This window comes from Macaca nemestrina, chromosome 12 (genome assembly GCF_043159975.1).
Source record: "Macaca nemestrina isolate mMacNem1 chromosome 12, mMacNem.hap1, whole genome shotgun sequence".
In the NCBI taxonomy this organism is placed as follows: Eukaryota; Metazoa; Chordata; class Mammalia; order Primates; family Cercopithecidae; genus Macaca; species Macaca nemestrina.
The window spans coordinates 32,532,343-32,548,402 of NC_092136.1; the positions used below are offsets into that span (position 1 = coordinate 32,532,343).

Below are 16,060 nucleotides of genomic sequence, written 5' to 3' on the forward strand. Positions count from 1 at the left end.
TAACTCCTGGGCTAAAAATGAAATCAAAACTGAAATAATAAACCAGTTTGAAAAGAAAGTGAGACCATTATAAACCGAAACCGTTAGATATGGTCAAAGTATGGTGCAAAGAAGAAAACTTACAGCTTAAATGCCATTAGACAGAAAATACAAAAATAAACTAAGGATTAAACTCAAGAAGCTAGAAAGAGATTATCAAATTATACCCAAGGAATACAGGGCAAAAGAATTAAGATAAAAACAGACCTTTAGAAAAAGAGTAAAAAATAACAGGAGCAAAAAAATAAAAATAATTTGGCTCTTTAAAAAAAACCATTTATTAGGCAAAACCTTTCACTGACAAGGAAAAAATGCAAATAATTATTTAGAGGAAGAAAGAGGGTATAATAACTACAGAGGCAGAGGAGACTAAAACTTAGGGATTACTATGGATAACTTTACAACCACAGAGTTTACAATCTAAATGAATGATTTTTCCTAGAAAATGTAACTTTCTTAAATTGACCTAGACAGACCAAGCAACCTCAAGAAAAACTGGAAAGATGGTTAATTAGATCTATTCTTAGAAAGTTTTATCAAATCCCTATTATGTATGATAAACTTTCAAAGCTTAGATGAACAGAAAAATTTTCCCAGTTTAATTTGTAAGATCAACATAATCCTGAATACAAAAGTGAGTCAGATTAAGACAGAAAATACTGTAAGCTAATCTCACTTATGAATCTAAGTGTAAAACTCTCAAATAAAATACTAGCAAGTTAAATCTTTCAACAGATTAAAATCATCTGTCATGACCAAGCAGGGATCATGATAGTCCCTAAGCAAAACTATACAACTCCAAAGCAATGAAACTTCACAAAAAAACTCTCTTTCTGGCATGAGGAATGGGTAAAGAAGCCTTGTGCAAGGCTAACAGTAAGGGGAAAATCTATTTCTTTTTTCTCTTTTTCACTCCCAACTCTGTCCAGAGAGGGGCCCAAGTCAAAGAGCTGAAATGCAGTAATAAGGAACCAGAAATCTAAAACCCTAACAGAAATCTTGTCTTTTTGGCAAAAGGAAGCTAGAAACAAGGCCCCTAAGGCATTAAGAGAATAGGAAGAATCCCTGTTCCTTCATTTCTCTCACTGCATTGCCCCAAGGGCAGTCCCAGTTGCAGAGAATTATGTCTAAGCATGGGCAGATAAATCTCAAAAAAAAAAAAAAAAAAAAAAAAAAAACCCCAAAAACAATCCCAGCCTTCTAGGCAAATGACTAGGAAAGGGGACTCTGGGATCTGGGCAGTGTGGGGAAAATCCCAGGGAAAAGGGAGCTGGGGAATGGGATCCTCTCATTCTATGTATGGACCCACACAAATCAGAGTTTCATACCTAGGATGCACAAGTGTAAGACAGACCAAAACTAGCAAAAGAAAGCCTTTGAGATCTGAACTACAACACAGTCTACCACACACCCAAGTTCCAGGCTAACTGCTGAAACAGACCTATAGCAGCAAAGCAAAAGTCTTGAAAACAGAACTGATACTGGAAACACCATTCACACAAAGTAAGACAGAACTTATGGTCTGACCACCTGCTAAAACAGAACAAAATAAATCAATATGCTCCAGAGGATGTTAATAGAACCTAGAGTTTTATAATACAGCACTCAAAATGTCCAAGATACAATCCAAAATTACACAATATACAAAGACCCAGAATATCCCATAATGCCAAATAAATTTCAGAGACAAAGAACTAAAACAGACTTTAAAACAAAATTAAAACCCAAATTTTAAGTTTATTTTATTTTATTTATTTTATTTTTGAGACAGAGTCTTGCTCTGTCGCCCAGGCTGGAGTGCAGTGGCGCAATCTCGCCCTCACTGCAAGCTCTGCCTCCCGGGTTCACGCCATTCTCCTGCCTCAGCCTCCCGAGTAGCTGGGACCACAGGTGCCTGCCACCATGCCCGGCTAATTTTTTGTATTTTTAGTAGAGACGGGGTTTCACTGCGTTAGCTAGGATGGTCTCGATCTCCTGACCTCGTGATCCGCCCACCTTGGCCTCCCAAAATGCTGGGATTACAGGCGTGAGCCACCGTGCCTGGCCCCAAATTTTAAGTTTTAAAAGATCTTCAAGAAGCCCAGAAAACTGACAGTGGTATTACACATTTTTTTTTTAAGCTTTCAACACATTTCAGCCAAGTCCATTTTATCCAGAGATGCAAACAAAACTGAAGGGAAACACCAATTTTGGTTTCATTACATTGTTGAGATCTGGGTGCCTGTCACTTGTGTCCTTAACAGTTTGTTCTGCATACCCATGGCTTCCCTAAGAAGTCGGGGCTGAGTGCTGTTCGTCAGCTTTGCCTTCATTTTGAAAAAATGTACCAGTCACTTTGAGTGAAATCAAGTTGTAACTAGACTGTATAACTCTAACATTCTGCTTCCACTGACTTGATAATAGTAAATTACTTGATACAGGTTCAGAAACATTTTAGTAATGCAAAAACTAGTTTTATACTGAACTTTAATTCAATCTGAAAGGAGTAAGGAATGGTGAAAACAGCACCCATCCCTCGTTTCAGGATTCAAAACTAGGGGTGGGTTTTTATATTCCACTGGTCTTTTTAATGCAAATACAGAATTCAGAGTGTTAGACAACTGTGCACCATCTTGCCTAAAAGAGCCCAGGATTTAGTTTATGTTGTTGATACAAGATACAGTTCCATTAGTTTTTTCTTTTTTTCTTAATCAAACTCCTATAATGAAAGTAAATATGTAAATTTCTTACTTTATAGATAATTATTTTATCACAAACTTAACTAGAAAACTTTATTATTTTAGAGCAAGGAATATGCCCTTTAGGCATCTGAATAATTTAAAGTCAAAAATAATTTAAAAGTCAAAAAACAGGAGGAAACAGCTGCAACTTAAGACATCTTCATATGCTTAGAATGGCTACAGCAGTCCACAAAAAAACTAACAGCAAGCCTATGTTACAAAAATATTACAAGTATTTGGAAACTGGCATCAGTGGAAGACATACTCACTTTTAAGTTATTTACCATGGAACTGTGAAATGTGGAGTACCACAGGCTCATCGTATCTCTGTGACTTCATTTTTAACTGTTTGGGACTGTACAACCTATGTGCAAAACGCAGAATTCTACTCACAAAATTAAAACCCAAACCTGGCTACTTTAACTCACGGTCACCTCAATGTTCTACTTTTCTTTTACATAGCCTCACTCATTATTCGAGTACCTGCTACATTTCAGGTCTTTCAAATACAAAGATGAATACAGTATAATAACTACAATTAATGACTCAGATTGTACATTACGTTCTTTATGTCCCTGAGTCCTTTCAAAAACCCGAGAGGTTACTATATACTGACTATATCTATATATACTGACTGTATCACCATGTCCTATTTTACAGATGAGGAACATGCCCTAAAGTCACAGAGCTATGATTCTAGAAGTTGAACCCAAGGTGATTTAACTCTAAAGCCTAAATTCTCAACCATAACCCTGCACTAGCTTGAAGGAATTCACTTTCTAATGAAATATGCAAATATAAATGAACACATTAAAACACAAAAGTAAATGCTTTCATTGACATTTAAGGGCTGTGGGAATTGAAAGGATAGGAGCACTAATTCTGTCTGGAAAAATGTCTACAACATGACTTTGAAAATAGTCTTTAAAGATCAGCAAGTATCTTCTAGACTAAAAACTGGCGAAGAGAGTAGTCTACACAGAGAAAAATGTGTTCAAAGGTTCACAACTGTGGAAGGGGGACAGACATCCAAGAAACAATGAAAAATTCAATTGTCACAGAAGAGGGACGGTGGAAAGAAGAGTAAAACACGGAAAAATGAATTTTTACATATAATCTTTATTTTTCCCATGAAGCATAGAGGTATTTTGAAACAGAAGTAACAATCAGCTTTCCTTTTTCATAAAGATGAATCTGTTGATAATGTGGAAGATGGACTGGCATACAGACTGGTGAGAAAAAATTCTAGGCCAGGCACAGTGGTTCATGCCTATAATCCCAGCACTTTGGGAGGCCAAGGCGGGAGGACTGCTTGAGGCCAGGAGTTCAAGACCAGCCTGGGCAACATAGCAAGATCCCATCTTTACAAGAGATTTTTTTAAAAATTAGCCAGGCTTGGTGGCATGTGCCTGTAGTCCCAGTTGCTCAGGAGGCTGAGGAAGGAAGATTGCCTGGGCCCAGGAGTTTGAGGCTTCAGTGAGCCAATATCACACCACTGTACTCCAGCCTGGGTGACAGAGCAAGACTCTGTCTCTTAAAATAATAAAAAAAGAAAAAATGTTTGTAATGAGTAGTCAGTTACAGTAGTCCACGTGACAAATGATAGCTTTTTTCAGATGAGGCAACAGGGATGGTGATAAGAGAACTTCGAAGACATAATAGTAAGGATTGGGTTGACAGTGATGATTTTAACTAAAAATGAGATAACATATGTCTGGAAGAAACTAGTTTTAGACTCATGTTTTAGAACCGAGATTACAAAAGGTTTATTCTGGGAATGTAAGAGGGAATAGAATAGTGATTGCAAAGCACTCTGAATTGGGGGAGACGTTATAAAACCGTACTAGGATTAGACACATCCATGGTAGTAATGTCTTTGAATCTAAGACTGACTTTCTATCATGTTAATTTCCCTGTGTAATGAAATGAGAATTCTTTAGAAATGTATTATCAGATATTTATGCTAACAGATTATTTGGATACCAGTTGTCACGTAACACTTTAGAAGTTAAAGGTAGTTGGCCGGGCGCGGTGGCTCAAGCCTGTAATCCCAGCACTTTGGGAGGCCGAGACGGGCGGATCACGAGGTCGGGAGATCGAGACCATCCTGGCTAACACGGTGAAACCCCGTCTCTACTAAAGGATGCAAAAAACTAGCCGGGCGCAGTGGCGGGCGCCTGTGGTCCCAGCTACTTGGGAGGCTGAGGCAGGAGAATGGCGTGAACCCGGGAGGCGGAGCTTGCAGTGAGCTGAGATCCGGCCACTGCACTCCAGCCTGGGTGGCAGAGCGAGACTCCGTCTCAAAAAAAAAAAAAAAAAAAAAGAAGTTAAAGGTAGTCAAGTCCAGAGAGAAGCTGGGAAGTATGTTACAAAACAAAGTTTAAGTCTTCAAGCACCACCCTATTTATCCTAAAGAGCTGAGAAAGAATGTGGGCTCTAGAACCAGACAAACCTGGGTTCAGATTCCAGCTCTGTCACTTACTAGGGGTATGGGCCCACATAATTCATTTATTCTCAGTTATATCATCTGTATATTGGAGATAACAATGTGTATCTCACAACATTGCTACTAGTTCCTGGCACAGAGGTGGCAGTTGTATTATTGTTACAAATAAATTTTTCCTTGGCATGTTTCTTACAATAGAAAATTCCATACTTACTGCCAATTGTTTATATAAAGTCAATGCTTCTTAAAATATTTCCTCTAAAGCTCCCTTAGCCACAGAGTCAAGTGAAACACATACCCAAAGATTTGGGTATATAATCTGGAGCCAGCACAAAATTTTTAAATTTTATCTTAATTATTATACGCATGCTGCATATAACCATATTTAATGGTTCAGATTTTAACTCTGTAACATCCCTGTTGTCTCATCTGAAAAAAGCTATCATTTGTCACTTGGACTACTGCAACATATTTAAACATAACCATATTTAATACTAAAATGTTAATCTTCAGATAAAATTGGCAAACTAAGAAAATGTATCAGGTTTATACTACAGCAATACCCACGATACAGTGCCTCAATTACCTCACAATGTCTCAGATTAGAGAAATCTGGATGGCACACTGTACAGATTATGCTGCCTTTGGCAAAAAGCCAAGAAAAATCAGAACTACTTAACCTAAAACCCAGACCTTTCCTATAGGCAAGAAAATTTTTTTTAAAAAGTCCTTAAGATACCTACCTATACATTTTGTCCTGAAAATATACTTGCAGACCTGCTTTAAGTGAAAAAAGCTTAAAATGTGAGCTATAGCCCGAAAAAGAAGAAAGTAATAATTATGAATCTAAATTTTAAAACTTTACCTGTTTTCTTCTTTTTATCAGAAGTAGCATCCAAAGTAGTTAAGGGAGTAGAGATGCTTTTATAAGCATCTTGACTACATCCAGGATCATCTTCATCAGAAGAAAATGAAGATAAATGTTCCAAGTTTTTAAGTTCATTATCAACTTTATCTGATGGACTGTTACCGCCAGTTTCAGACACTGAAGGTGTGGGTGTTGTAGATGAAGGCTTGGGAAGTGGTGGGGGACAAAATGTACGAACCATCTGGGTCCCTGGCCGTCTAGTCCTGTTAGGCATTCGTACAGCAAGAGTGGAAAACTGCTGCTTGGGCCCAGATTTCAGGAAATCTAAGAAAGACGCAATAAATCCTGTTTTGACTTCTGGTTGTTTCTCCTCCACCTCTTTGATCTTCTGTCTCATTTTTTCTTGATGCTGATAACCATCATGGCAGCTTTCTGAGGAAGGAGGAGTATATGGTAAGTATATATCTGTTCCCCTTGGATTCTGGCGTTTGCCTTGGGCAGGTCTTTTCAGCTGTTTCTGATTACTATTGTCTTCCTCTTTAACTTGCCCTTTTCCTTTAGTTCTTTTCTTTTGAAGGTTAAAATGCATTAAATCTTGGTTTTCTTCTTCAATCTTGACACTGACTGCATCCCCAGATTGGGCCATGGCCAACAGTGCAAGTGCACTCCTAGCTGGGTTCATTGACACACCACTGTCCTCACCCCCTAAGGTAAATTCACTCTCTGATGTAGCACTCTCTCCACTTATACTTCTACTACTAGAAACAAACTCTTGGTTTCTGTTATTATTTAATGTACTATCAACAGGAATTTCACTGTCTTCTTCAGATTCAAGATTGGTAGCAGACTGTTTCTTGAATGGGCCAGAACTTTGCTCCTGGACTTCATGACTTGGTCCAACCGCTGCTGAAGTTACTTTAGTTGGTATATTTTGACCAGGTGTTTCAATGTGCTGTTGATCAAGAGTCATTTTTGTCTGAAGGGCAGGTACTGGTGAAAGGTTCACAGTAACCTGATTTCCATTTAAGGAAGTATCATTTATATTCTGTGGCTTTCCTACTGTAGCTGTCATAGAGTTAAAATCTGAAGTCACATGCCTGACATCTAACGACTGCTGAAAATGAGATTTAGAATCACCATCTTCAACAGCCTGCATGGTTTCATTTGAAGTTGACTTGGAAAATTCAGAAGGTGTAACTCCACAAGCTGCTGCTGTAGCTGCTAAGATATCATCTACATTTGATAAAATATTTCTTTCATCACTAAGAAGCACTGCCTCTGGGAAACACATCGATCCAAGAGAAACAAACTGATTCTTTGAGTCATGTTGATTTGTTTCACTAAAATGGCCCTTTGTTGTTAGATGTTGTTGTAACGGTTTTGAAGACTCAGAGAGGTCCATTTTCATAACTTCAGAATTTTGAGGATGGAGTTGCTGCTGAGAATGATCGCCATTGCTTTGAATAACATGACCTTCCATCTGAAGGAAAGGATGTACTATTTGTTGAGGGCTTTGAACACGCTGTGCTTGTAAAGATGCCTTTACTTGACCTAAACCTGCCTGCAGTATTGACTGCTGAAGAATCTGTAAATCACAGGCAGAATCTAAAAGGACCTGTGTATTAGGAAGAGATGCCTGATGGCCATGCCCTAAAGCATGATTTGGAATTTGAATCTGAGATGAAGCATTAATTATTTGATTGTGCTGTTCCTGGACCTTGGATTCATGCACCTTAAGTACAAGAGGATGCTGCTGCTTTAAGTCTTTAGTATTCAACCTTATTTGTGGAGTCTGTATTAAATTAGTTGCATTCTTAAGATCAAGGGTAGCTGCATTACTGACTTGGCCAATTTGTTGGTTAAGCTGTGTCACTGAACTAACAACGCTTTCTTCTTTCTTTGACGCTTGTAGAGCAACCCCAATAACTTGATCTTCAAGACGGGAATTACTTCTGATTACACTCTGAGAATATCTGTCATCTGCCTTTGACACCTTATAAGTTGATTCTTGAGCATTAATTTCCCCATCAGATAGCCTTTGGGTTGACGACTCAAGAGATGCTTGTGGCTGCAATACCTGTAACTCTTGCATTGGAAAACCATCTTCTTGCTTTGAAGATGTATACACATCTGAGTCAAGCTTTCTTTCAGCATAAGACTTTGGGTCAGGGGAAGTTATGTTATTTTGTAATGTCTGACAATGAGTAGAGGATGCAAAAGATGATGACTGGACACCAGGCAAAAACTTCTGGGAGTGGGGAGATGATGACTCTTGAGTCTGAACATTTTGAGAAGAATGCATAGAAATATAATTCTGGGTCGGGCTAGAGTCTGGCAAATTCTGAGCCCGAGAGGCAGAAGAATAAGAAAGAGAAGGGGCTGTTAATGTTAGGGACTCCCCTGAAGCATAGCTTTCTGAAGGACTAACAACTGACAAAACTTGTGATTGAGATGAATAGCTAACCTGTGTCTGGCTAACTGGTGATAAACCCTGAGAATGACCAGATGAGTAACTTTGAGACTGACTGACTGAAGACAGATCTCTTGTTTGAGCAGGGTAATTCTCATTTGTAACTGAAGACAATACCTCTTGCTGATTAGATGAGTAACTAAGCGTCTGATTTTCAGGAGTTATAGTCTGAGATGACCCAGAAAAAGTCAATGTTTTATACAAGGGTGGCAATTTTTCAACCTTGCTGGACCTATAAACCTGTGAATGAACAATAGATGGCACATTATGTGGCTGTACTAAACCATAATTTTGGGACTGACTGACTGATAAAAGGCTTGGTAGCTGCGCAGTAGAATAAATTTGTGCTTGGCCCGATATTACAGAACTCTGGTTATGTAAAGGTTTGGAATAGCTTAGTGTTTGCACAGGAGGAATTATACTTTGAGGTTTAGGGGTCTTGGTTGATGTTAGTGGTTGTTCTGTAGAACAGCTTTTTACTTTTGTAGTAGAAGGAGGATACCCTGATGATGGAATTGCAGATGAGTAAGACTGAGCAAGTTCCACTGAGACCTGGGAGGTCTTCTGTTGTAATCCTCCATTGCTCACCTGAGTGGAATCTCCAATTGGGCTACAGGATAAAGACTGCCTGGTTGTTTCCTGAAAATTAACTACACTTGAATTTGATAGATAACTATGTAAGGAGTGCTGTGAACCAGTCAGTTGTGCCTGAATTGACTGGGTACCTGAAGGCCGCTGATGGTGTTTGATAACACTACATTCTCGAAGAAGAGCTCTTTCAATGGAAGCAGTAGAACTAGTAAAGAGAGTTGAACTGTAGGCTTGAGGAGTCTGCTGGGCTCCCCCAAGTGCTGAAGGCAACAAACTAAATTGAGGTTGTAAAAGATGGGGTGCAGACTCTTGAGCTGAGCGGTATGTTGAAGACTGAGGTGGTATGCTGTTACTTAATACAGAACTGCCCAGGCGCTCAAATGCCAAAGCAGTTGGAACAGTTCCCTGGGAAGTCTTGATTTGTAGCAAAGGGTCATGATGACTTAAAATTCCATTTGATGTAGTGTTAAAAGTTGAATCCTGAAGCACCAAAGGTGAAGTGGTAGCAAAGTTTCTATTGCTGAAGGTGGTGGGATGTTGATAAGCAGAGAGAGATGGTGGAAGTGTTCCAGTGCTTGGCAAAGGTCCAGTAGCAAACAGCTCAGTTGCTGCTGAAGAATGCATGCCTATAAAGAAAAGGCACAAAGATTTTTATGTAATTATGATAACAATTACTTTAATATATGTTTTCATAGTAGTGACTTACATAACCCATTAAAATGTCTTAAGACTGAAAAACTTGACCAGTAAGTTCTACATGTAAATTTTGAAATTACATTTCAAAATAGCTAGCTTCCCACTCCCATCCTCTTTTTTTTTCTTAAGAGACAAGGTCTTCACGGTGAAACCCCATCTCTACTAAAATATACAAAAACTAGCCAGGCGAGGTGGCAGGCGCCTGTAGTCCCAGTTACTCGGGAGGCTGAGGCAAGAGAATGGCATAAACCCGGGAGGCGGAGCTTGCAGTGAGCTGAGATCTGGCCACTGCACTCCAGCCTGGGCGACAGAGCGAGACTCCGTCTCAAAAAAAAAAGAAAAAAAAGAGACAAGGTCTTACTCTGTTGCCCAGGCTAGAGCGCAGTGTTGTGATCATAGCTCACTGCAGCCGCAGTGTCCCAAGTAGCTGAGACTACAGGTCATGCCCCCAAACCTGGCTAATTTTTAAATTTTGTAGAGATATGAGGTCTTGCAATGTTGCTCAGGCTATCTTGAACTCCTGGGCACAAGTGATCCTCCTATCTTGGTCTCCCAAAGTGATGGGATTATAGGTGCAAGCCACCACGCCTGGGTTAGCTAGCTTTCATAGAGCAAAAATGAAGTTACAATGATATCAGCAATTCATATCTGTAATTGTTATATAAGAGAATTTATATGCAGTTTGATAAGGTCATAGGAAAATGAAGAAATCAGTAAAAATGTACTTATCTCTAGTGATTAATTTATCCCAAAGTCCCAATGCAAAATACCACTGGACAAACTAAAATGTACATAACATTAAAATGGAAAAAAAAACACTAACTTGCCTACATCTAACATGATAAATAAATATAAAAAACCAGTCAGTGAACTGCAGTTTCTCTTACCACAATATATTCACTTTAAAAATCTCTTGCATTTCAAGCTTTGACTTCCTATGAACAACTTCCCAATCACAACAGATGCATGTTTATCATGAAAAGTTGATCAGAAATTAATAAAGTACTGTCAGAAAGAGACTGTTAACATTTCAGGACAGCATTTTAGCCACATATAGCAAAAGTAAAAATGGGTACACCCTTGTGATCTGAAAGTTCTATAGAAATTTATTCCATAGAAATAAGTGCATACAAAAAATATTTGTACCAGATGTTCATTATAATTACTGTTTACAGTAAGTAGAAACAACAAAAAGTCCATAAACAAGGGATCAAATAATTATAGCATATCATAATAATAATACTATTGCCATAAACATTGATGAAGGTGGATGTATATGTTTTGACATAGAAGGATATCCAATAAAAATAAATAAACTGTTAATTCCTTTTTGAAAAGTTAGAAACTATCACTTTCCACTTTATATACCTTTTTACTATTTAAATGTTTTATGTGAACTTCCATTAAATTTTTTTTTTCATTTTTGGAAAAATGGGGAAAACAATTCTCTGGCTCTTTGAAAAATATTTTCCTACTTTCCATTAAATATCCAAAAAGAATTACTACTACAAAGATAGAAAATATCTAGTGGCACTTGAAAGAATAAATAACACTTAGAAATGTTTAAAATAATACACTGAAACTGACAGGAACTAGAGTAGTCTTTTGAGATAATATAGTTCAACTCCTTTGTTCTAGCAATTAGGAAACGGGGGTTGACTGGTGATGTAACTTGCTGAGGGTCAAGTGATATTCATGAAACTCCAACCAACTGACTCTACTGCTCTTTAGCAGAGAACTCCTATTGTTCTTTTGTGTGTGCTGGGGTGGGGGGGGGGGGGGCGTTAAAACATAATAAGTAAACAGCAATAAAGAACTGACATTTAAGTAAATGTAAAGTTACAAATAATGGATTCAGTTTTAATGGTTATTATGAGGTAAGTGTTTTATGTCACATATATCAAATCATATTTAAAGAACCAATTGTAATTACATGGTGACTGACACTATCACAGTTATGCCTAGAATGAGGAAGAGGCTAGTTAGAAAGGACAGAGAATATTTGGGGCTTAAAGTGGTGGTAAGGAACTTCTATTTCTTGAAATCCTTCTATCCAGTAGAGTGATAAAAGATCTTTCTTACTTGACTTACTTGCATGATTTATTAGATTAATGTAGAAGGGAGTCACAGAGGCTAGCAAATTCACCACAGTATGCCCACAGAAGCTATTTTGAAATGCATCTAATGCTCATATTATAATCTCAAACATGTCAAAAGAAGATGTTCCTTATCCTAACACACTAATACCTTCTTCCAACTAATGGTATATTTATATGTTGTGTATGTTTTTGTCTCAATTTCATTTTTATTTCCCATTTAGAGTACATTAGTTTAGGTCCAGTTTAATGTGCTCAAAAATCCATTAAATTTCTTTTAAATGTCCATATGATAGTAATATCAGTCGTGCTCTGAAAAAATAAAAATAAAAAAACTTCTACCTACTAACCTGAGAGTCCAAGCCCTTCTGAATGCAATTCAATTATAGGATCAGATACAAATGAATTGTTCAATGCAATTTAACAAATAATTGTAAAAATGAATTGTTAAAAATTGAATCCTAGGCCGGGCGTTTTTGGGAGGCCAAGACAGGCAGATCACGTGAGGTCAGGAGTTTGAGACCAGCCTGGCCAATGTGGTGAAACCCCATCTCTACTAAAAACATAAAAATTAGCTGGGCATGGTGGTGCATGCCTGTAATCCCAGCTACTCGGGCAGCTGAGGCACAAGAATCACTTGAACCCAGGACGCAGAGGTTGCAGTGAGCCAAGATTGTGCCACTGCACCCCAGCCTGGACGACAGAGTGAGACTGTGTCTCAAAAAACAAAACAAAACAAAATTGAAACCTAAAAAGCCAAAAAAACTTTAAAAACAAACTACACAAGAGTAAAAACACTTCACAGAAATATTAACAGATTTTCTTTTGTTTTAAAATTCCTTCAACTCTCAAGTTTCAGCACTAATATATAGATAGGAAAATCTAACTAATATACTAATAGGAAAATACATGAAATATAAAATTATTTCAGGCAGTAAAAATAAAGCTGTGTTTTAAAATATTTTATTTCACCAAATCATTAATTATCTCCTTAGAAGCAGGAAAAAAAATGTCACTAAGGTATACTGAGAAACTTCTATTAGTGGAATTTACATGAGAATGTTAAAATACTATTTCCTATAGCTATCCCTTAAAAACATATTCTCAAATACACTATGACATTTCTTCTTTAAGACAACAAAACTCAAAAAAAACTCCAAAAAAAAATTCCTGTCATACCACAAAAAACAGAAATATATAGATATAACTTTTGATGAGAAACGGTTGAAAAGTAAAATAAGAAAAATGAAATAGAAAAGCACATTATAGACCTTGTAATTATTGCTGGAAAATGGGCACATCATAATATCAACTTGTAATGGCTCTTATTAATGATTTAATCTATCCAATTAAGGATAACTTTATATAACACTAACAATGAAATGAGTCCCAAGAATTTTTTTACTATACCACCTATCCATTTTGAAGTCACTAAAATAAATTTTAATATTTGCTTGTTTCAAGTAGACAAGTAATTGCTAGATATAAACCTTATATCAGACCTTCTTTAATCATTATCTACCCCTCAATGTCAACTTATTAGTTTTTGTCGAATGCTAAAACGAAATTTCTGCCAGTAATAAATTCTTGAATTTTATTCACCTGAAAATTTTGAAAAATTCCAGGTCTTAGAGTTCAGTGGAAAATCAATATTGTAACAAAACTCCCAGCTACAATGACAAGGCCATCAAATGTATATTTTTCATCAGCATTTTTATAGGACTTAAAAATTCTAAAAACAGAGAATCACCTGTCTGCCAGGATGGAGCCCTGAACTGTGGTAAGAGAGTAGTTCCTGAAGCAGCAGCCTGAGCAGTTCGGGATTCAGCAGTAGACAGAAAATTCATCACTGAAGACTCTTTAGTGTTACTGCTGGCACTGTTCACACTAGTATCAAATATTCCAGAAAGACCTACATTTGAAGATAAAATATATCCCAAAGTAAAAAAAAAATATGTACTTGTATAAAATTATATTCCTGACTCTATTTTAAAATTTCTGAAAATTGAGGCCAAAACATTCTACAACCCCAAATAGTTTTATTTTGATAGTAAACATATCAATTGGACCAAGCATATTTATAATTTAAAATCTCCAAAGATACATGAAAAAATATCTTTTAATTTACTAATTATATAAATATTCCCTGTTGGTAAAAACCAAAGCTTTGGCCGGGTGCGGCAGGTCACACCTGTAATCCCAGCACTTCTGGAGGCCGAGGTGGAAGGATCACAAGGTCAGGAGTTTGAGACCAGCCTGGCCAATATGGTGAAACTCCATCTCTACTAAAAAGTACAAAAATTAGCCGGGCATGGTGGCAGGCGCCTGTAGTCCCAGCGACTCGGGAGGCTGAAGCAGGAGAATCACTTGAACCCCGGAGGTGGAGGTTGCAGTAAGCCAAGATCACGCCATTGCACTCCAGCCCGGCCAACAGAGCAGTGTCAAAAATAAAAACAAAAAACAAGCTTATACTCTCATTTCATTTCCCATGGCATGAGTATGTCCTACACATTCAGAACCCAACACATGAAAATTGGTTTTCCTTCTTATTCACTAAATGTACCCAGACTCATAGTATATTTCACAAGAGAATTGTTACCAGTAGGTTGAGGTGTGGGAGCATATCCAGGAAGCTGATGAGAGGCTGCAAAACTCTGTCTCTGAAGGAGATCTGTTTCAGAGTGTGAGGGATGTCCTTCTTCATAGCTTAAACTAGAAGACATTAAAAATCAGTGAACAAAATATACAGTCCAAACCATTTGATAAAAAAAACTTCTAGAAGAGCAACTATAAAAGTAGTAGAAACCTTTGACCAACTTCTTGACCTATAGATTAGTGGATCAAACACAGTCTGACGATACTATCACAATGGAGAAAATATATTTAAGATGCATTAGGAGAAAAATAATACACAGTATTTTATTTAATTCAACTACCTCAAACAAGAGTCTTTTTACTGGGAGAGGTAATGTGGTACAGCAGAAAAAGCAATATCCTGGACAACAGAGAGCTGAATTCATTGTATAGGCTCTACTTCTGGCTTACAGTGTAATTTAAATAAGTGACTCAATTATTGTTGGACGAATTTCATCTGTATAAAAAAAGGACCAGATGAAATAACCTCCATAACCCAATTATAGTATTCTATGGAATAACAGATAATTCAAAAAAAGAATTAATACTATTTCCCAATAACTCACTGAGAAAACTTCAAGCTCAAACATTATCAGAGTAGTCCAAAACAAGATTTTTTACCCCCTCCCCTTGGAAAGGAAAGATTATGTTTTTGAGTATTTTAAACCCATAGAAAAAATCGAAACTTCAATGAACACCCATATACCTGTCCCTTAAGATTCAACAACTATTAAGATTTTGTAACATCATTTATTTTTGTGTATACACACACACACACTTTTCTTTTTTTTTGCTAAACAACTTGAAAATAACTTGGGAGATATCATCAGGTACATCTCATAGGAACAAGGACATTCTTATATAACCAGATATCACTATTAAACACATTTAGCATTAATTCAATAATCATATAATATATAGGTCATATTCCAGTTTCCCCCATTGTTGCCAAACATCTAGAAGTTTTAAGCTCTTTTTAACTAGGATTCAATCAAAATTCAGTGATTTCATTTGGTTATTTCTCTTAGTATCAGTGCCTTCACCCATCCCCTAATCCCTAATCCCTTGAACTTTTGAAGAATCCAGGGCAACTAAATTATAAGATGTCCCAAATTCTGGATTTGTCTTAAGAGACAGGGTCTCTGTCGCCCAGGCTAGAGTGCAGCAGCAGGATCATAGCTCATTGTAGCCTCCAACTCCTGGGCTCAAGCAATCCTCCTGCCTCAGCCTCCCAAGTAGCTGGGACTACAGGTATGAGCCACCACACCTGGCCTGTTGTGTACTTCTTATTGCATCACATGAGAAGGCACACGATGTCAGTTTGTCTCATTACTGATGATTCTGAGCTTGAAGTGGTTAAGGTAATGTGTCCTTACTAACGTCTGCAACACAGCCTGGTGTGGTGGCTCATGCCTGTAATCCCAGCACTTTGGGAGGGTGAGGCAGGTGGATCACTTGAGGTCAGCAGTTCGAGACTAGCCTGGCCAACATGGAAGAACC

General features: G+C 37.5%; 1 protein-coding gene across 1 annotated transcript in view; it reads right to left on the bottom strand.

Moving 5' to 3' along the window:
• LOC105471518 (glutamine and serine rich 1) overlaps positions 1-16,060 on the bottom strand; it is an 82,108-nt gene that overhangs the window by 30,198 nt on the left and 35,850 nt on the right. Inside the window, exons 2-4 of the mRNA XM_071074896.1 lie at positions 14,526-14,638; positions 13,677-13,838; positions 6,071-9,760 (exon numbers count right to left, since the gene is read on the bottom strand). Of these exons, the coding sequence (XP_070930997.1) occupies positions 6,071-9,760; positions 13,677-13,838; positions 14,526-14,638 (3,965 nt within the window). The remainder of the gene's footprint in view (positions 1-6,070; positions 9,761-13,676; positions 13,839-14,525; positions 14,639-16,060) is intronic.